A 22,638-nucleotide genomic window follows, 5' to 3' on the forward strand; every position below is an offset into this window, starting at 1 on the left:
GAAAAATGCAAAAGTAAAAGTTTTGCTGAAATATGTTGGTGATATACTTTAGGATTTATAGGGGTTACTACGGCTCCTACAAAGCAGTAAAGTAGAAAATTCCCACCACCACATTGTCTTCATTTCCAATTAGTCATTGCAGCATTGAGGGAAAGTCAAAAATCTTGCTCACTAGGAAATGAGAAGCCATCATGTTAGCCATAGGAGACAGATAGTTCTCATCTCAGTAGATTGATCCTCAGATATTCCTGCAGGGTTCTTGGAGTCCTTGGAGTAGTCGGTACCTTTTCTTGCTCTCTGCAGTTTGGTTTTCAGGGATAGGAATCCAGAAAGTTATCCACAAACTCTCTAACATTTGGATTACTTTGTGAAATATCATGTTCCCAGCTTACTTGAGGAATGATACTTTACAAAGAACTTAGCCAAAATTGAGTTTGTTGAAAGGTATGTAGGTGTCCTGCCGCGGACCAGCGTGGCTCCTAATAACAGTGCGGAATTAAGGAAACATACTCATCAGGAAAAAATGGGACCCAGAGGACTCTTCAAATACTGATGGCAATGTCCGAGTGCCCCATAGCCCCAGTTTGCTTTATTATATAGCCATATGCAAATCAAGAAAGTCCTTGATACAAAGTTACACATCCAAGACTAAAACAGGAACTCTCTCAAGGCATAAACAGGATGCATTAGTGAAATCAACAAACATCTGAAAACAAAGAGTCAGAGGAAGGGCATGTAAATTGCTTCCAGCAACCTAAGGAAGCAAGTGAAGTGGGTGCAAGTACTCAGCATAATAGCCAATATGGAGGTGAAGGGGGGAGAACTTAGCCTTTTGCTAAGCCTCGAATCTACAATGGCTTTCTGGCATTTACAGTCCACAACAGTGTCCCTTCCTTTTGGTCAAAGGGTCATACAGACTTCTGTGTCCTTAGGCCCAGCAAGAAAAGCCTCCTAGCCACTTAGGAAAATAGTCTGGCCCTAGGCAGATACCAGACTAATCGGGGAAAATCACTACCTAAGTTATATAAATGTGTAACCACTATGCTGTATACTTGAAACTAATATAATAGTGAATGTCAACTGTAATTAACAAAAAATTTTAAACTAAAAATAAAAAAGTCTGGCAGTTTCTCAAACGGTAAACACTGAGTTACTGTTTTACTCAGTAATTCTACTCCTAGGTATATACCCAAGAGAAATGAAGATATATGTTTATACAATAACTTGTATACACATATTTATAGCAGCATTATTCATATTAACCAAAAAGTAGAAAGAACACAGATGCCTATCAATGGACAAATGAATAAATAAAATGTTGCATGTCCATATCATGGAATATTATTCAGCATTTAAAAAGGGGCCCTGGACAGTAGCTCAGTAGATAGAACATTGGCCTGGCTTATGGATGTCCCAGGTTTGATTCCAGGTCAGAGCACACAGGAGAAGTGACCATCTGCTTCTCCATCGCTCTCTCTTCCTCTCCTCTTCCTCTTCCCCTCCCACAGCCAGTGGCTTGATTGGTTCAAGCATGGCCCTGGGCGCTGAGGATGGCTCCTTAGAACACATCAGCCTCAGGCCCTGAGGATAGCTCAGTACGCCAGCATCAGCCCTAGATGGGGCTGCCAGGTGGATCCCAGTTGGGGTGCAATGTGGGAGTCTGTCTCACTATCTCCCCTCCTCTCACCTAGGGGAAAAAAAAGAATGAAAACTGATACATGCTACAACATGGATGAACCTGGGAAACATTATACTAAGTGAAGGAAGCCAGTCACAAAAGATCACGTTATATGATTCCACTGGCATGAAATGTTAAAAATAGGCAAATCTACAGACACCGTAAGAAAGTAGATTAGTGGTTGCTGAAGGGTAGGGAGAGTGACCATTAATGGTAAGGGTTTTCTTTCAGGGGTGATGAAAATGTTCTAAAATTGTAGTTGACGTTGAACCACTCTGACTATACTAAAAACCATGAATTGTACTTTACTTATTTATTCATTCATTTTAGAGAGGCTGGTGGGGGGCGGGGGGATGGAGAGAGAGAGAGAGAGAAGAGGGGGAGAAGCAGCCTTGACCAGGCAAGCTCAGGTTTTCAAACCAGCAACCTCAGCATTCCAGGTCGACGCTTTATCCACGGCACCACCCCAGGTCAGGCGAATTGTACATTTTAAATGAGTGAATTTTCTGGTATGTGAATCATGTCTCGTGAAGCGGTTTCAAGAAAAGCTTCCCTCAGGCGCTTTCCAGTTCCAGGAAGCCTGGTTCAGCAGGTAAAGGAGGGCCAACAGGGGGAGCAGGTGCTGGAGGATACTTTAAAGCCGTTCTGCTCCAAGTGTTTGTGTTGACAAACTTCCACTTCGCAAACTATCTGAAACCAGTCCCTGACAAGATGAGGGACATTATATTCTGTTTAGAATATAATGAACTTCAGTTCCAAGCACACTGTTTAAGTAAGCTGATTTTTTTTTTTTCATAGCAATACTCCCTTGGTGAGAGAAGCAGCAAGCTCATTTATGTTTTTTTTTATTATTCATTTTTTAGAGAGGAGAAGGAGAGAGAGAGAGAGAGAGGAGAGACAGAGAGAGGGGGGGGAAGCTGGAAGCATCAACTCCCATATGTGCCTTGACCAGGCAAGCCCAGGGTTTCGAACTGGCGACCTCAGCATTTCCAGGTCGACGCTTTATCCACTGCACCACCACAGGTCAGGCTCATTTATGTTTTGACATCAGCACCTCATCTCATCTTGACGAGAGATCCTCTCTAACCCTAAAACCTCATTTTATAGATGAGGATGCCGCTGGAGAACTGAGTGGCAGGCATAGAGCTGATCAGTGGGGCTTAGGGCAGGAGCTCACACTGTCCAGTAGAATGTCTGCCTTTCAGCACTGGTTTTAAGTCCAGTCGGTGAAAATCCAGAGGTTGAAATAAAGAGGGTTTTCAACCGGAAGCTTCTTGCCTCAAGCTTAGATCATGAGTGGTTAATTAAGGCCTCAGATCTAGTGAAATCAGCTCTTGTTTTTCACTGAGCTTCTCCACCTTCGCTTTTTCATGGAAGCAAATGGGTGGGAAGGATTTAGAGCTCTTTCCTCTCATGAACCCTGTTTTCTGAAGGAGGCTTTCAGAAGGGATTAAGGAAATCCTTCATGATCTGAGGGAGAAGGAACATGCAGGAAAGGGCCAGCCAGGGCAAAAACCAGTCGTCAAACTAGTACCTTCAAGCACTCCCTTTCCCACACACAAAGCCTTCCTACTGAACACTGTTGGTGTTGGAATCCATGGGAGTCCAAAAGAGACCAGAGTAACAGGCTTTATTGAAAGGGAGAAAGGAGGCCCTGGCCGGTTGGCTCAGTGGTAGAGCATCGGCCTGGCGTGCAGAAGTCCCGGGTTCGATTCCCGGCCAGGGCACACAGGAGAAGCATCCATCTGCTTCTCCACCCCTCCCCCTCTCCTTCCTCTCTGTCTCTCTCTTCCCCTCCCGCAGCCAAGGCTCCATTGGAGCAAAGATGGCCCGGGCGCTGGGGATGGCTCCTTGGCCTCTGCCCCAGGTGCTGGAGTGGCTCTGGTCGCGACAGAGCTACGCCCCGGAGGGGCAGAGCATCGCCCCTGGTAGGCGTGCCGGGTGGATCCCGGTCGGGCTCATGCGGGAGTCTGTCTGACTGTCTCTCCCCATTTCCAGCTTCAGAAAAATACAAAAAAAAAAAAAAGAAAGAAAAAAGAAAGGAAGAAAGGAACCCTGCCGGGCACTTCTCCCGGGGAGAAGAGCACGGTTACAGACTAGGGGCGAATTATATAGTGTTTGGGAGGGCCTGAGGGGATACTGAGGCAAAAGTTCTGGTATGTTCCCTTTTACAGTTTTAGGATTTCAGCTTTCTGGAATGCTTCTTCTTGGGGCAGGTTGATCAGCTTTCTGGAATTCCTCTGTCTCAGGGGCGATAGTCCAGTAAGGGTGAGAGGTCTGACAGATAAGCGGAACATCAAGAGGGCAGTTTGGAATTCACGTATCTATCAGTCGGGTCCCATGTAAGTCTCCCCTTTGCTAAATGCTCCCAAAATAACCTCTTCCTCCTCCCTCCACCCCGATCAAAACAACTCAGAAAGGTGGAGCTCAGCCAGATGTGGGTATGAATGCATTGAATCTTTTAGTATTTCCTCCTAGCATTGATGGGTCCAGTTCCATAATCACAACTGTTGTAAGTGGTGGTTTCGCAAAGGGTTTCATAATTCTCTGTATTTAAACAATTTTCAAATAAAAGAAAAAGATTATTTAATTCAATAATTAATTTTAGGAATAATAATAACATGACTTTAATAGCTAGCTACCACTTATTGAAAGCTTAATATGTTCCAGATGACCCTATAGGTATGAGATGTTTGACAATACATCAGGTCCTCAAATAAAACATATCATCCAAAGTCGTTTTTATTATAGCATTGATGAGATGCGTAGGAGCTTACCGTATTTCCCCATGTATAAGACACACCCTTCGAAAAATTTGGGGTCTAAAATCTGGGTGCGTCTTATACAGTGGTTGTAGTTTTTTTACTTGCATTTCTGGCTTTTTTGCACAGATGAGGAGTTGTAGGAACTTTATGGTAAATAAAACTTGAGTTTAATAGCTTTATGTAATACTTTTTTTTTTTCAAATTTCAGGCCCCAAAATTAAGGTGTGTCTTATACTTGGGAAATACAGTAACTGTATTAATTAGCCTAATATTGGTCATGTTATACGCCTTTTTGCTGAAATATGCAGAACCTATTGATCGTGTTAAGTGAGACTGATTGTACTTTCCCATGCACTGCAAGGAATCCCTGAAGAACCAGATTTCCCTCTTTCCAAGTTTCTAGATAAGTTTTATCATTCTTGTCACTGCAGCCTCCTACTCTCTTGGCTCTCTCTCACCCTGTTTCTTTATTCTCTTCAAGAACCCTGGCTGCACATTAGAATCCTTTGGGAAGCTTTAAAAAAAAAGACTGATCCCTGGACCCCCTCCCCAGAAATTCTGATTCATTTGGTCTGGTGGGGAGTCAAAGTATCTGTAATTTGTCTTAATAATCTCCACACATGAGAAGTGACCATCTGCTTCTCTCCCCCCTTTCTCTCTCCCTTCTCTCTCTCTTCCCTTCTCACAACCAGTGCCTCAATTGGTTTGAGTGTTGGCCTCAGGCACTGAGGATAGTTCGGCTTATTCAAGCATCGGCCCCAGATGGGGGTAGCCAGTTGGATCCTGGTTGGGGCACATGTGGGAGTCTGTCTCTCTATCTTCCCTCATCTTATTTTAAAATAAAATAAAAATCAATAAATAAAACATTTAAGAAAACAATAAAAACACTGTAGGTATCAGTTAAACAATATAATCAGTGCTGTTGTAAAAGGATTTTTGTTTTTTTGGTGGTGGTAGTGGGGCTGTATCCACATAAGAATCCCAGTGTTTACATCTTTTCACATATATGAGTACATATTTTTAAGTACTTGAGAGAGGATAACTGTAAAATGAAATATTGTAAACATCTGGTGATTATTAGACATTATGATAACATGAATTTAAATGATATTTTAAAAGACATTTAAGTGCTTTTTTAGTTGTCATTTTGCTGGACAGAAAAGAAAATCCTAGCTGGCCTGATTCAATATTGACTATGTGGCAAACCCCCTCATCCTCCATTAAGAGAAGAGCTCTGGGTTATGACTTCTACTGAAGATTAGCAAATGACCCTCCTCCCAGAATAGCTAGAGAAAGTCAGGCTACCTGATTAAGAGGGTGAATTTAAATTGATTTCTAGACCAAAAAAAGTTTTTAAATAAAATTTGCACTCTAAAACAAATGACTACTGCCCTGGCCTGATAGCTCGGTTGGTTAGAGCATTGTCCCAAGTCACAGAAGTTGCCAGTGTGATCCCTAGTCGGGGCACATACAGGAACAGATCGATGTCTCTATCTGTCTCTCTCCCTCCACCCCATTCCTCTCTTGCTAAAATCAATAAATTAAAAAAATATTTTTTTAATTACTTCTAAACCAGGACAAGAAAATTCTCTTTCAGGTTAGAGAGAAATCAGTTTGTCTACTTTTCAGAAGTTGATTAAGGATAAATTAGATATTATTCATAAATAAATAGAAAATATATTCTTTATTCTTTTCTCATCTATTATGTATGAATAATTAAGAATTAATTTTAGCTTGACCAGATGGTGGTGCAGTGGATAGAGTGTTGACATGGTATGCTGAGGTCCCAGGTTCGAAACCTCAAGGTCACCAGCTTGAGCATAGGCTCATCAGCTCGAGCACGGGGTCACCAGATTGAGTGTGGGGTCACCAACTTGAGCATGGGATCATTGACATGACCCCATGGTCGCTGGCTTGAGTCCCAAGGTCACTGGTTTTAGTAAGGTATCACTGGCTCAGCTGGAGTCCCCCAGTCAAGGCACATATGAGAAGCAATCAATGAACAACTAAAGTGATACAACGAGTTGATGCTTCTTATCTCTCTCAGTTCCTGTCTGTTTGTCCCTGTCTCTCTTTCTCTCATTAAAAGAAAAAAAATATATATATATGTGTATATATATATATATATATTATTTCATGATTCTTTTCAGTGTTATTTTTTAAACTAACCACTATAGCCATTAAGCAAATTACTGTTGTTTCTCTCTCATCATAGTTTCAGTTGAACAATTTGAATAATGAGGGTTATACTTATTGTCATATTATTCTAACTCATAAAAATTTTTATGCCCAGACATCTGCTGAAAAGTTATCTATTTTTTAGATTTTTCTGCATTTTTCCAGATTTCCCATTTTCAATCTCTCTCTAAAAGGGGTTTTCACTACCCAGCTGAATCCTGCCAGGTCTTCCTTTACCCCTTTCCTGATTAGGTGTAAGATACTCCACCTCTGGTCCGGAAGCATGGAAAAAGACAGGAATTACTGCCATAGGATAGTGCCTGGTTGCATTAGTAGTCTTGCCAGGCCTACCAATTCAATGTATTGTTCCCCTAAGCGTCTTTGCTGTGTGTCCTTGCTGAATCCTTTCTTTAAGGGGACTCAAATCCTGTGAAGAAAGCAGGCATATGTTATGTCCTGTTGGAGCCCATCAAGTAGCAAGACATCGCGTGATATAACCGCAAAGCTTTGCACATCAGAAGTTCTAATCAGATCTTCTCATGTTTTGGCCAGTGTGTTTCAGTTCGATTTGATAAGTATTAATTGACTGTCAAGAGAGAGGTAGAGATAAAATATCAGTAGTAATAGAGAAAGACTCAGAGATAGTAAGGCCAGGAGCAGGCTAGCAAGGACAATGGGAAAAGCTGTGAGGTCTTGGAGACCAAGTCCAAGGTAAAGCCACGCCTTACCTTTTGCCTGAGATTTATTCAAGGGATAATTTCAACAGAGTTGACAGAGGAGGATACTTGACAGGGGAAGTTGACACAAGTGGCAAGGAGATTAAGAATTCTAGTAGTCAAAAGAACTACACTGTCCCATTGGCCCGAATCCATACGTATGGAGAAATAGTAAAATAAAGAGGTGGAAAGTTTGCTTTGACACATTGTTAAACACCTTGAACACTTGGCAGAGGAATTTGTCCTTAATTCAGTTGGAAAGCTCATCAAGACTCTTAAACAGAAATGCTGTCATAATTAATGCTGCAACTGTTCTGTAGAAAGATTAATATGACAGTGCATAAGAGATACGATTTTGGATGGTTATCAGGAAAGGCCAGGAGTTAACTAATTAAGAGGTTATCACAGTGGTCCCAGTGAGAAGGAAAAAAGCCTGGTAGCAGAGACAGTTGGTGCCATACCCTTGCCACAGCCTTACCTCAGCACTGCCATTCCTATGCATGCCTGCCTATTGCTTCCGACTGCAAGCACTCCCATCTCTCTAGCTACTGGAGCCTTCTGGATCTGTGCTCAGGGCAAACCAGAAGTGCCAAGGAACTTCATCCAGGAACAGCCTTCAACCAAATGGCTGAAGGGACCTGCCACTTGTTTGGGATAATTTTGAGCCATATTCAACACAGTCTCCCAAAGTGCCCCAAGAGGACTGAGTCCCAGTTGCCCAAAGCCACATACTGCTTTGGTAACATGTTCTCTATTGACTATCTACCCTTCCTGACTCACCTCACCACTCCCCTACTGGTGCTTCCTGGTATTACCTCCCATAGGAGCTGCTGGCTCTCACATCCTTATACAGACAGGAAAGGCCCTTCTGAGATGAAGATACAGACCTTCAGGAATTGCGTATTAACCAGAGCAGCAGATTCAGGCCTAAGACAAAACTTTTGGAAGTGAATATCCACATTTGGGGTTGTGTGAAGAATGACAGGAACTGGGCAGGAAATAGAAAGGCAGAGCGGGAGGGAAACAGGAGAGTGCCTTAACGGAAGCCGAGGGAGCAGCCCGCAGGAAGTCGGCGATGCTGGAGGCGCCCTGCGTCTGCTGAGTTTCCGCGTCTGGCGGCTGTGAGCAGCACCGGTATCATCAATTTCAATTTTATTGTAATCTGTTTAGAGAAAAACACTTAGGGAAAAATAAGTGCCATCATCTGAGGGTACCAGATATTAATTTGTTTACTAAATACCTCTTAAAATCCCAGTTTTTTGTAAGAATGAGTTTATATATTTTTAATTGGTTTATTTATTTCAGGTTTATAACCCAGGCTCTGCTACCTTGTGACTTTTGGCTAATTACTTAACGTTGCTGAGCCTCAATTTTATCATGTGTTAATAAGGAAACAGGTGCTATCTATAGTTCTTCCTGGTACTCAGGTTTTCTGATCCTAATAATTTTCCATAGGCCATTTTTCTTGTACCCTAACTCTGTGTGTGGTTGTGTGTATGTGTGTGTGTGTGTACATACATGTGCACACATACTTCATTTAAAACTTGTGTAACGAGTACATTTTGGTGACTTGTACATGAACAGTTCAGAAATTTTAAAGCTATGCAGTGTGAAGAGGCTCGCATGTAATAAAATTGCCAACTAAAAATGATTTTTTTCACCCGAATTTTTGTGGGAAATTTTCAGGTCACTATGAATGAGCCATAGTATAGATATTGTTCTATTTAGATTTTACATTGAATTTATGTCACTCAAATGCACTTAATCACACAGTATTTTTAAAAGTAGCTTGACTTAGCTGTTCAGATTTTATAGGAGTTATTTAACCTCTCTGAACTCAATCTCCTATTTATAAAATAAATATAATAGGATCTCCCTCGTGGTTTTGCAGACACAAAATTTAATTATTCAATAAATGTTAGTCATTGTAAATACTGTTAGGTTAACATTTATCCTTTGAAGAGTTCCATGTTTGTAGATCTCAAAGAGATGATTCTAGGCAATCATTAGCCTTGAGTTTAAATGGAAGGATTATATTGAAAATTGTCATTTTTTTAGGCTACTCATTAGTGATTGAATGGTGGATGACATGCCTTCATATTGTGATCATGGTTTACTGTAATCATGGTTTATTGGAATATTGTAATCGGGGTGGTGCAGATAACTGATTTCAGTATTTTTATTAGAGTAATGTTACCAGATTCCTCTCCTTGTTATTAAATTTTTATTTCACATAAACTTTATTCATGCACACATTCACACATATTCTACAGACAGGATTGCCCTCTCCTACCACATCTGTGAAGATTTTCTACTAGAAACAGAGCCTCTGTTGATGAAGTTCACATGAAAACGATTTGTTTGAATGCATTAGATATTGAAGCATAATCAGCTTTAAATATTTTAACATTTTAAGTGTCTGTTTTAGTGTGGTACAGCTGGGGCAATATGTATTTATTATTTTAAAAAGAAATATTTGGCCCTGGCTGGTTTGCTCAGTGAATAGAGCATCGGCCTGGCATTTGGACATCCCGAATTTGATTCCTGGTCTGGGCACAGGAGAAGTGACCATCTGCATCTCTCCCCCATTATCTCCTGCTTCTCTCCCTCTTCCGCTCCTGCAGCCAGCGGATCGATTGGTTCAAGCATCAGTCCTGGCCACCAAGAATAGCTCAGTTGATTTGAGTGTTAGCCTCAGGCGCTGAGGATAGCTTGGTTGATGCATCGGCTCCAGATGGGGGTTGCTGCGTGGATCCCGGCTGGGGCACATGCACGAGTCCATCTCACTGTCTCCCCTCCTCTCACTTAAAAAAATATTTAATTAATAGATCAGACTATGTATTGCTTTATCTAGAGTGAAGGCTGTGTCAGAAAAACCACACTCCTTCATTGGTAGACAGCACTTTAGATAGAGAAAACAGTTCTCCAGTTAGAAATGAGCCACAAATTAATTTTTTGTGACATTATTGGAAAGCCATTTTGTTTGCTTGCTTGTTTGTTTTTTTTTAAATAAAGAACTACTTTGTCAGGCATACATGTTTTTTTTTTTCTATTAAAAAGTGTAATCCGCCTGACCAGGCAGTGGCGCAGTGGATTGAGCGTCGGACTGGGATGCGGAAGACCCAGATTTGAGACCCTGAGGTCACCAGCTTGAGTGCGGACTCATCTGGTTTGAGCAGAAAAGCTCACCAGCTTGAGCCCAAGGTCGCTGGCTCAAGCAAGGGGTTACTTGGTCTGCTGAAGGCCCGCGGTCAAGGCACATAATGAGAGGGCAGTCAATGAACAACTAAGGTGTTGCAACGCGCAATAAAAAACTAATGATTGATGCTTCTCATCTCTCTCCATTCCTGTCTGTCTGTCTTTGTCTATCCCTCTCTCTGACTCTCTCTCTCTGTCTCTGTAAAGAAAAAAAAAAAGTGTAATCTTCCATTTGTTCTTCCTATATTGACTGTTCTTGTTTAGTCAGGAACACACCGTGTAATACTATGTATCCATTTAATTTTAGGTGTTTGCATTGGTCTTGCCCATTTCTGTCAAGCCTCCCTTGCACAATCAAAGTCTTTGTTAGTGCCAACTTGAATAGCATTGACTTGAAATAACATATATGTGTACTGCAAGATAGAGAAATAAGAAATTTTTATTATTCATAATATGTGCAAACAAAGGTTATTTCCCCGTATTTATGACTTGCTCTACTTTTCTACATTATACAAATCATGAACCTCACAATTTCACATGTTGTGCTGTACTTGTTAATGCTTACAGACGCCAAGGACTTACTGTTGCGCCAACACTGAAGATCTGGAGACAGTTATTCACCACGTGCACAGGCTGTACCCTTCTGCTCCTTTCCTGGCAGCGGGAATTTCAATGGGAGGGTAAGGTTTTTTTCTTCCTACAGTGTCTGAGGGAAATGGTCTTACCAGCTACTTCTTTCAGAGGACTATTATCTACATAGACATTTTCATATCAATGTTTGATTATTTTTATCATATTTTGCCACAAGTTGAATGAACGAAAGAATTAGTTCAGGTGAATTTTAATATTTTCCTTGCCTACTGATCTCTGCAGTGAAAAGGATACAAGTACCTCCTTGGAGTACTGGGGGTTTTGTGAGCACGAAGGCTTGTCTGAACCCCATGAAGTCGATTTCCATCACTTGGTGGCTGCCATATTGGCCTTCAGATTCCTTGATATACTCCCAGCTGGCCCTGTAACTGTGTTCTCCTGAACCACTTAGGCAGCTGAACTTGTAGTATGACTTTTATCACTCTGATCGTAGAAGTAATCACTGATGGCTCTCCCCACTGAAGAGGCCTTCAGAAACTTTTTTCCTTAGGTGATGGTTTCATTTGTTTGTTTGGTTTGGTTTGGAATGCTCTCCTAAAATCTGTAAAATTTTGTTGTTAACTCCCTATTCCAGCTGTTTTTTTTAAACCATATTATTATAATTTGTGTTGCTTACAATTACATTGAGGAATTTTTGGAAATTTTATGTCATGTATATATTTAGATTCATTTCTACTAGTAACATTTCTATTTTTTGTTCTGGTGATACTGAATTTAATAAACTCCAAAATTTTTATTATCTGGCATTTTAGATTTCCTACCCCATTGTCCAAAAACTATTTTTTAAAATCAACAAACACACGAGATATAAAATATTTTTCTTAATTTTGTAATTGACTTAGCTGTCATTTCAATTTTCAGATCTCCTTAAGAGCATATTTATTTGAACATGAACAGCTTTTACAAGTGATACTCTGAAAAATAGGCTTTAGCCACCTTTTAAAGAATCTGATAAACATAAACTAAGAGGAAAAGAATACGTTTCTTACATTAGCATGGAAGGTCTGACTTGACCTACTAAAGGAAGAAACCTGAATCAATGCAGAAAACCCAGCAGAATTTCTGAGTTGTGCTTCAATGGACAGTATTTTCCTTTTGTTTTCTTTGCCCCATAATATGAACCTAAAAGGACAGAGTGCCACTAACTTTTTCTCCTTAATCTTCTAAAGTCCTCACTTTTTTAAAGTCAGACCTTGCATAAACAGGCCCAGATTCTCTATTCAGAAGCTCCTGGGAAATGCCTATTCATGTTACACTGAAGCCTCAGTGCCTCAAGGCGAACCTGACCATTCGCCTTTGCAGCTGGTTGAATATTAATGTCTCACAAACTGTTCAAAGGCAGCACCCTTTCTAGTTGCTTAGCACTGTGACACGTTCCCAGGTCGGTTTACCCCACGGATGTGTTTTACAGAGTGACACTTTTTTCTTTTGGAGTGTAACAGACAGAAGTGAATGTCCAAGGTCTTTATGCCTCGTACCCGCCACCCCCGCCCCTGCAACTTCCAGACTAGGGTGATCCCTGAGTCTGCGATGCCTGGAGTGAAGCAGAATCTTTGAACCAAGGTTTAGCCAAGGATCCCACGCTTCTCTAGACCCTGTCAAATTCCAGTCTCCCAATGAATTGGTAAATTAGCTTTAAGAAATGTATAGAAACTTACATATATATAAAAGTAAAGAGAAGAGTATAATGATCCCCCATATATACTCATCATCTAGCTAATTATCAACTTAGGGACAGTCTTTTTTTAAAAAAGATTTTATTTATTAATTTTAGAGAGAGGAGAGAGGAAAAAAGAGAGGAGGAGGTAGGAGCAGGAAGCATCAACTCTCATATGTGCCTTAACCAGGCAAGCCCTGAGTTTCGAACTGGCAACCTCTGGGTTCCAGGTTGACATTTTATCCACTGCGCCACCACTGGTCAGGCAGGGATAGTCTTTATTATCAGTGTCACTCCCCATCTCTCCCAATGCTGATTATTTTAAAATTAATCTCAGACATTGTTTATAAATATTTCAGTAAATATCTCTAAAAGGCAGAGTCTCTTTAAAAAACAAACAGTACTGTTGTCATACCTGAACAAAACTAACAATAATTCTTAAATATTATCAAATATTTAATCAGTGTCACATTTCCCCAATTGTCAGTTTGTTGGTTGGTTGGCTGATATTTACAGTTTGACTCAGGAGCCAGACACAGTCCAAAAATTGCAATTGATATGTCTTTTAAATCTCTTAATCCACGGATTCTTTATCTTTCTTTTGCCTCCTGTGTGTGTGTGTGTGTGTGTGTGTGAAAGAGAAAGAGAGAGAGAGAGAGAAAGAAAATGGAGTCCTTTTTCTTTCTGTTGAAGTAAAATGATGCTCTTTGAGGTAATAGCTGGACATTATTTTGCTCCTGAGTAATAACCAGCTACTTAGACATAGCTCCTCCTGGCCCTACTCATGATGGCTTCCCTTCCACCATGCCAGTTTGTCCATTATACCAGCCTCCCAGAAATCTCTGACCTTCAACCAAAGAATAGGACCATAGAATGAACCCTTTTGTAGAAGAGTAGGCATTAATCCTTTAAATGGCTTAGTGAACTGCAGTACTATATACAAAGAGTCATTATAGTCGTTTTCCAAAATGAAACCTCCATTTTTTTTATCTAAAACCTCATAACATTCACTCTGCAAGCCATTTGGGTTGGAAAAATGAATGAGAATTTTTGCCCATTTATCCTATTTCAGAACCTAGACAGTTGGAGAAATAAAGAACAGAAAATACGGCAATGAGAAGCAGGATTTAGGATATCCTCCTTTCTCTTGGATGGCAATGTTAAACTTAGATGTAGATTTCTGACAGTGGTATTACATTAAACTCCGTTCTTATCCCTTTTACCAAAATAGAACTAGGAGAGAATCAGAAAAACTGATAGAACAAAAACAAAGGAGAAAAATATGTGATAAGAAATAAGAATAAATAACAGGAAGGAAAAAACTAGTTCTTTTAAGGGTCAAATGCTCTGTCATGGCTCCAAAAGTCTTAACTCTACACTAGGAAGCCCTCTAAAGATTTGCTATCTGGTACAAGGATGTATAGACAACCAGAATTCCACCCAGACTGATTCTTCAGAATCTCTGGGGGTGAGACCCAGACACTGGTAATTTTTTTTTTTTACAGAGACAGAGAGAGAGTCAGAGAGAGGGATAGATAGGGACAGACAGACAGGAATGGAGAGAGATGAGAAGCATCAATCATCAGTTTTTCATTGCAACACCTTAGTTGTTCATTGATTGCTTTCTCATATGTGCCCTGACCATGGGCCTTCAGCAGACCGAGTAAGCCCTTGCTCGAGCCAGCAACCTTGGGTCCAAGCTGGTGAGCTTTTGCTTAAACCAGTTCAGCCCGCGCTCAAGCTGGCGACCTCGGGGTCTCGAACCTGGATCCTTCCGCATCCCAGTCCAACAGTCTATCCACTGTGCCATTGCCTGGTCAGGAGGCACTGGTAATAGTTTTAAAAACTCCCAGGTTATTCCAATGTGAAGCCACATTTGAAAACCACTCCTTCTATGCTTCTCCATCTATTCCAAGGGTTGGAAAACCATAGCCTACAGAGCAAACCTGGCCAGCTGTCTGTTTCTGAATGGTCTAAGAACTAAGAATGATTATTATATTTTTAAATGGTTGCAAAAAATCAAAAGAAGAATATTTTATCATGACATGTAAAAATTATATCAATTTCAGATTTCAGTGTCTATTTAAAATGTTTTATTGGAGCGTGGCCATGTCCACATATTTGTGTATTGTCTATGACTGCTTTAAAGCTACAATTGCAGAGTTAAGTAGTTGCAACATAGATTATAGGGTCTCCTCAACCCCAAAACATTTTATGTAGCCCTTTATAGAAAAAGTTTGCCTGAAACACCCCTCACATACTAAATTAAACATCCAACTGGAGGCTGGGGTGCAGGAATTTGCAAAATTTTAATAAATCCCCAATATCATTTTGTAAAAAAAGAAACCCACTCTTACAGTGGAGTTCTTCCTGCTTACCTCATAAAGGATGCAAATATAAGCAATAACTAAATGCTTTGTCCCACTTACTATACAGTCGACTGCAAGGTAAACAAGTATATGAAAGTAACGAAAGAATGATGATACTTGCGTGCTTTTCCAAGATTAAGTACTTAAACACTGGTTTATATTTTTCTTCTCCATAGTTTGTAAAGTCCATAGTTAGAAATGGGATGTCTTGAATGATACTATAAATTCATCACTGAGCTTCCTATTTCTCCTCATTTCAGAATGCTACTTTTAAATTACTTGGGCAAAATCGGGCCAAAAACCCCTCTGAAGGCAGCTGCAACTTTTTCAGTTGGCTGGAATACTTTTGCGTGCTCGGAGTCATTGGAGAAACCACTGAACTGGCTGCTTTTTAATTATTACTTGACAACTTGCCTCCAGTCTTCAGTTAATAAGTGAGTCATCTTTAAAACCCAGTATCTACAAAATTTTTGGATTACATATGCCAACAATAAAAACTTTTAAAGCAAAGCATGGTGTATATATATATATATATTTATGTTACATTACATGCATTTACTACTACACCAGAAATTCTTTGTATTAGAAATGTATACAAAAGTAAAAGATATTAAGTGTATTAAGTGTAAACTGAAAATATAGATAAAAGTTCTAATGTTTTCTTTCTGTACCCCAGTGGATTATCCTGTACAACCCCCTACAGTAGGGACCCACTTTGAAGATCATTGTTTGTCACTGTTCTAAATTATTCTAAAACATTCCACATATAGGTGAAATCATATGGTATTTGTCTTTCTCTGACTGGTTTATTTCACTTAGCATAATAATCTCCAGGTCCATCCATGCTCTTGCAAAAGGTAAGAGTTTCTTCTTTTTTACTGCCAAGTAATATTCCATTGTATAAATGCACCAAAGCTTGTTTTTTTTTTACGGAGACAGAAAGAGAATCAGAGAGAGGGACAGACAGACAGGAACGGAGAGAGATGAGAAGCATCAATCATTAGTTTTTTGTTGTGACCCCTGAGTCATTCATTGATTGCTTTCTCATACGTGCCTTGACCGTGGGGCTACAGCAGACCAAGTAACCCCTTGCTCTAGCCAGCGACCTTGGGTCCAAGCTGGTGAGCCTTGCTCAAACCAGATAAGCCCACACTCAAGCTGGTGACCTTGGGGTCTCAAACCTGGGTCCTCCGCATCCCAGTTCGACACTCTATCCACTGCGCCACCGCCTGGTCAGGCCCAAAGCTTTTTTTTTTATCCACTCATCTATTGATAGTCACTTGGGGTGCTAAAGAACAAAATAGAAACAGACTCATAGATAGAACAGACTGACAGCTGTCAGAGGGGATGGAGGTTGAGGAGTGGGTGAAAAAAGTGAAGGGAATAAATAAAGACACAAAAGCTTATAGACACACACCAGTATGGTGATTACAGGTGGGAAAAGGGGCTGGGGGAGGTAGAAGAGGGTAAAGAGGGGTAAATGGTGATGGAAGCAGGGTGGTGAACACAGGGTGCAGTATACTGATGATGTGTTATAAAATTGTACACCTGAAACCTAGGTAATTTTATTAACCAATGTCACCCCAGTAAACTCAATTAAAAAAAAAAGTTCTCAAAGACTAAAAACATTAGTATTGAGTGTGTTGAATAACATTGAAAGCTATTTCCCTGGGTTTTCCACTTGTTGCTGATATTATCAGTACCTAATTCTCTCCTAGGTGGTAGAGAATATATTATGTGTTTTCAGTACTGAAGGGTATGTTTTCTTAAGTATGTGCTTACAACCATAGTATGTTTTAGAGATTTAGAAGAATGCAGTTCACTTGAATATTCTCAGAACTACCTCCCCACCCCATGCTTAACATTATCAAAATACTGTCTTTGAATTATTTTGGGGGGGGGATTGTTTATGTATCTTCTTTTTTTAAAATTTTTTTTTAATTTTATTTATTCATTTTTAGAGAGGAGAGAGAGAGACAGAGAGGGAGAGAGAGGAGAGAGAGACAGAGAGAGAGGAGGGGGAGGAGCTGGAAGCATCAACTCCCATATGTGCCTTGACTAGGCAAGCCCAGGGTTTCAAACCGGCGACCTCAGCATTTCCAGGTCGACGCTTTATCCACTGCGCCACCACAGGTCAGGCTGTTTATGTATCTTCTAACAGTTAAACATATGGTAGCAAAGAACATAGATATGTTTCTGTATATTTTTTGATGACTTACCATGCTTTTTTTTTTTTAAGTTTATTTGAGCCATGGGATGGGAGAGAGAAAGGGAGGAGAGAAATGAGAAGAATCAACTCATAGTTGTGTCACTTTAGTTGTTCATTGATTGCTTCTCATACATGCCTTGATAGGGGTGACAAGGGGGCTGCAGTGGCTCAAGCCGAGCCAGTGACCCCTTGCTCAAGCCAGTGACCTTTAAGCTCAAGCCAGTGACCTTGGGATCATGTTGATAATGCCACACTCAAGCTAGCAACTTCAGGGTTTCAAACCTGGGTCCTCAGCGTCCCAGGTCAATGCTCTACCCACTGCACCACCACTGGTCAAGCCACCATGCATTTTTAAATAAATTGACAAATATAAATATAAACTCCAAATAAAAGTCAGTTAAGCCTGGCCTGTGGTGGCACAGTGGATAGAGCCTTGACCTGGAGCACTGAGCTTGCTGGTTTGAAACCCTGGGCTTGCCCAATCAAGGCACATATGAAAAGCAATCAATGAACAACTAAAGTGAAGTAACTATGAGTTGAAATTTCTCATCCCCCTTCAATAAAATCAATAAATAAAATTTTTTAAAAGTCAAGCCCTGGCCAGTTGGCTCAGTGATAAAGCGTTAGCCTGACATGTGGAAGTACCAGGTTCAATTCCCAGGCAGAGCACACAGGAGAGACAATCATCTGCTTCTCCACCCCTCCCCCTTCTCTCTCTGTCTCTCTCTCTCTCACTTCTGCTCCTGCAGCCATGGCTCGAGCACATCGGCCCCAGGTGCTGAGAATGGCTTTATGGAGCCTCCACCTCAGGTGCTAAAATTAGCTCAGTTGCGAGCATAGCCCCAAATGGGCAAAGCATCAGCCCCACACAGAGGCTGCCGGCTGGATCCTCATCAGGGCACATATGGGAGTCTGTCTCTGTATCTTCCCTAATTTCACTTAAAAAAAAAGAGTCTTTGGGGCCCTGGCAAGTTGGCTCAGCGGTAGAGCGTCGGCCTAGCGTGCGGAGGACCCGGGTTCGATTCCTGGCCAGGGCATACAGGAGAAGCGCCCATTTGCTTCTCCACCCCTCCGCCGCGCTTTCCTCTCTGTCTCTCTCTTCCCCTCCCGCAGCCAAGGCTCCATTGGAGCAAAGATGGCCCGGGCGCTGGGCATGGCTCTGTGGCCTCTGCCTCAGGCGCTAGAGTGGCTCTGGTTGCAACATGGCGACGCCCAGGATGGGCAGAGCATCGCCCCCTGGTGGGCAGAGCATCGCCCCTGGTGGGCGTACCGGTGGATCCTGGTCGGGTGCATGCGGGAGTCTGTCTGACTGTCTCTCCCTGTTTCCAGCTTCAGAAAAATGAAAAAGAAAAAAAAAAGTCTTTGGGACAAATATCAATGTATTCCTGCTATGTCTGATTAAGTAACTATATATTGAGTACCAACTTGGTACTCTGTGCTGGGCCTTAGTTATGTATTATTATGTATTTTAGATGTTTGAGATGGGAATGACCTTACGTTTTTACTTTTGAAATTCTTATGTTCCAGGCACCGGCATATGTTTGTAAAACAAATAGACATGGATCATGTTATGAAGGTAGGAGAAAAACTTTACGTAATACTTTTCTATTCTCTTTTGATCCCAAGAGAAGTTATAACCTGTTTTTGTTTTCCAGGCTAAATCCATCAGAGAATTTGATAAACGATTCACTTCAGTCATGTTTGGGTACCGAACAATTGAAGATTATTATACTGATGCCAGTCCACATCGTAGACTGAAATCAGTAGGGATTCCGGTGCTGTGTCTGAATTCTGTGGATGACGTTTTTTCACCCAGTCATGGTAAAATTAACATCTTTATATACATTTTCACATGAGTTAACTGTTTTAAAATATTGTTCTTTTTAACAAAATACAGTAATAAATAAAATATTAGTCTTATAATGGTTTCCACCATGACAAACAAAAAATACATACTCATAATTTAGTAACTAAATGTATCAGATCACTTTAAATGTTGTCATACACCCTTATCTAGGTGAGTGTGAGAACAAATTATGACTTTCAATATTTTGCTTGTTCTCATTTTTATAACCTTTTCTTCTTATCAAATATACTATTCTTTGGACAGTGTATATTACAGTCTCTTTGCCTCAAGAGTACATTGTCATCACTTGCCTGTTTTTTCCTGAGGTTCTTTCCTATACAGAAAGCTTTGGAACATTTCTCCCCTTTTAACCTGGAAGAGAACTTGAGACTTTATAACGTGGTGTCCTTGAATATCTTAATGAGTATAGTACATTCAGATTCTAAAGTCGTATTTGAAGGAAACAGTGTTTTTTTCTCTAGATACTATATATAAGAAAATTATACCCAAATTAACTTCCTTGCTTTCTTAATTCAAGAAGCATGGAATTTGGTAGCAATGATATATATCCATTATATATGCATATGTTCATACATTGAAACAATATAAGATGATTAGAAGTACAGTAATCATGCTATCCTAAGATTCAGTAGACTTGACCTCTAAGTTTTTCAATGAGATTTCACAAAGCTCTTTATAAATATTTTTCTCGCTGTTTTCCCCTAAATACTTTTAAAACATTTCTCCCAATTTATTTAAAAAATTCTTCTGACTACAAACAACACATATGTATTGTCAAATTTTTAAAGAATTCCCCAAAGTATGTTTTAAAAAATCATCTAGCCTGACCTGTGGTGGCGCAGTGGATAAAGCGTCGACCTGGAAATGCTGAGGTTGCCGGTTCGAAACCCTGGGCTTGCCTAGTCAAGGCACATATGGGAGTTGATGCTTCCTGCTCCTCTCCCTTCTCTCTCTCTGTTTCTCTCTCCTTTCTAAAATGAATAATAAAAAAAAAAGATAGCCTCTGGAAGTTGTCTGAGACCTTCCCATGGGGGCAGGGACAAAAGAAATAGGCTATTCAAAAAAAAATCATCTATCATCTCTCCAGGGGATAATATTTTGTTGTGTGATTTATGATTAATCACAGATAACATCAGATGACTGGAACCTTTGGCCTTTGACCACAAATCAGCAAATGAAACTGTAAACTTTATTATCAGTTGAATTACATGGTAATTGTTTAGCCTATAGCATGGAATTAAGGAAGTCTGGTATTTCTCCATCTATTTTTATATTTCACCAACCCTTCTCCTACCAACAAAAATTTTCCAGCATTTAACCTGACCCATCTGATTGAAGTTTAAACTCATTATGTCCTATTCTTTCCCAAGCCCTTAAAACAGTCTTGCAACATTGAAGTAGTGGACAATTGTCTGCATTCTGAGAAGGAAGGCAGCCAGCATCTTTCACATGACTCAATGTGGACAGCCTTTTGTTCTTCTGATGTGACTGTAACTTTCAATGTTAGAAATTTCTGAGTGTATTCAGAATGTAAAGTTGGGGCTCTTCATAATGCCATTACAAGCAAATGATGCATTCTAAATCTAAGCTCTAATGAAAGGTGAAAAAGAAAAACAAAAATAGTATCTGCCATTTCTCTTGCCTCTCCCCTGAAGCTCTCACACCTGATCCCAAGATAGATGTTCATTTTTAGGTATGGTTTGCTAAGGATGTCAGTGTAGGGCCCCTTGTAGACAAGAACTTAACTTGCTGGGCCTTGATTTAGGAGTATTATGAGAGGTCAAATTTAAAGCAAAGCATTATCTTCCAAACAGACAATTTTAGGCACAGCTGTAGCTCTCTCTTGGAAGGGCTCGTTTCTCCTTACAATATGACAGCTTCTTTGCTTTCCTTAGAAGGGTGCGGGGTGGGGAGATCTGACCTTTAGTTAGCTCATTTACCTCTAGGACTCTGTCCAAGACATGAAAGTCTAATTATTGCATCAACCATGTTATCTTGGTTAGAGGGATAAGATTTAGCATTCCTAAAATCAAAACACTTTTCATGCCAGGTTGGGATCTGCTGTAGATCTTAACTCGAAATATTTTCAGTGTTTGAACTTGAAGCAGGGGTGGTGGCAGGGACAGCTTTAATTCATATCCGTTAAAGCAGTGATTTTCAACCTTTTTTGAGCCACGGCACATTTTTTACCTTTACAAAATCCTGGGGCACACCACCTACCAAAATGACACTCTAACACAGTACATATTATACATTTAGTTAATAATATAGTTTCTAAATGTATTTATACTCACTTAGTGTGAAACCTGGGCCTGTTTTGATGAACACAAAAGGGATATCCTGGCAGGAATGGTAGAAAGACACACACGAAGCTCTTCCTCAACAGTTCTCAGTCTCTCTCTGTTTTTAGTTTTTATCGCAGTCAAGCTTGAGAAGCTCAGCTCACATAGATATGTGGTTGAAAACGGGAACAATGTCAAAATAGCTTTGTTGGCCAGAATGGGGAACTCCTTGGCAACAGATAACCAAAAACTGTCCAAAGGAAGATCAGCAAACTTTAGCTTTAAAGTTAGATAACATTGTGATGCATTGTATATCACCCTCTGCAGGGGCCTCTTTTAAAAAGAAAAAGGTCAAATATCTATATACACCATCAGGATAGACATAACCAGCTGAGGCCGAGGCTTCATCTAGTGGTGGCAACATTTACCTCCAGTCCTGACCAGGATTAGAAATCGGGACCATTGGGAGGAGTAGCAGCTTCAACTACTTGCCGCGGCCACACAATGACAAGTGCGCGGCAGCCCGAGCGGGGACCTTCCTGGGTGTGGGTGAGAGGCGGCCTACTATTGGTTCATCTCTAGTGGTCAGGATGAATCCTAGAAGGTGATTGGTCAGTGAGCCTTCCCTGTGCCTCCACTCTTCCTGTCGCTGATAGCTGGAGGGATTGTGAGGGGAATGTTTATGTTCGGATGGAGGCTGCTGGCAGTGGGTCGGATAAATAGCCTCTGTGGGCCTTAGTTTGGGGACCCATATTTAATTTCACCACGGCACACCTGACCATGTCTCAGGGCACACTGGTTGAAAAACACTGCTTTAAAGTTTTCACTCAGGATAGATTTTGTAGAGCATATAAAAAGACTCATTACTGGTTAATTATTTAATACAGCAACTCTGTTTTCAAAATAAAGTTTTTATTTTTCCTGACTATAAGTAGAAATTCAGAGAAGGAATATAAAGAAAAAACAATCACCAGTGCTTTTCATCCCTCAAAGATAATTGCTGTTACCACTTAAAGTAGTATTTTATTCCATTCTTTTTGCTATCTATATATGTTTTTACTATATAAA

The 22,638-nt window shown here is 40.5% G+C and overlaps 1 protein-coding gene across 1 annotated transcript in view; it reads left to right on the forward strand.

Moving 5' to 3' along the window:
- ABHD3 (abhydrolase domain containing 3, phospholipase) overlaps window positions 1–22,638 on the forward strand; it is a 49,792-nt gene that overhangs the window by 25,603 nt on the left and 1,551 nt on the right. Inside the window, exons 5-8 of the mRNA XM_066247256.1 lie at window positions 11,103–11,215; window positions 15,473–15,646; window positions 18,949–18,997; window positions 19,077–19,242. Of these exons, the coding sequence (XP_066103353.1) occupies window positions 11,103–11,215; window positions 15,473–15,646; window positions 18,949–18,997; window positions 19,077–19,242 (502 nt within the window). The remainder of the gene's footprint in view (window positions 1–11,102; window positions 11,216–15,472; window positions 15,647–18,948; window positions 18,998–19,076; window positions 19,243–22,638) is intronic.

The sequence above is a fragment of the Saccopteryx bilineata genome, chromosome 11 (assembly GCF_036850765.1).
Source record: "Saccopteryx bilineata isolate mSacBil1 chromosome 11, mSacBil1_pri_phased_curated, whole genome shotgun sequence".
Lineage (NCBI taxonomy): Eukaryota > Metazoa > Chordata > Mammalia > Chiroptera > Emballonuridae > Saccopteryx > Saccopteryx bilineata.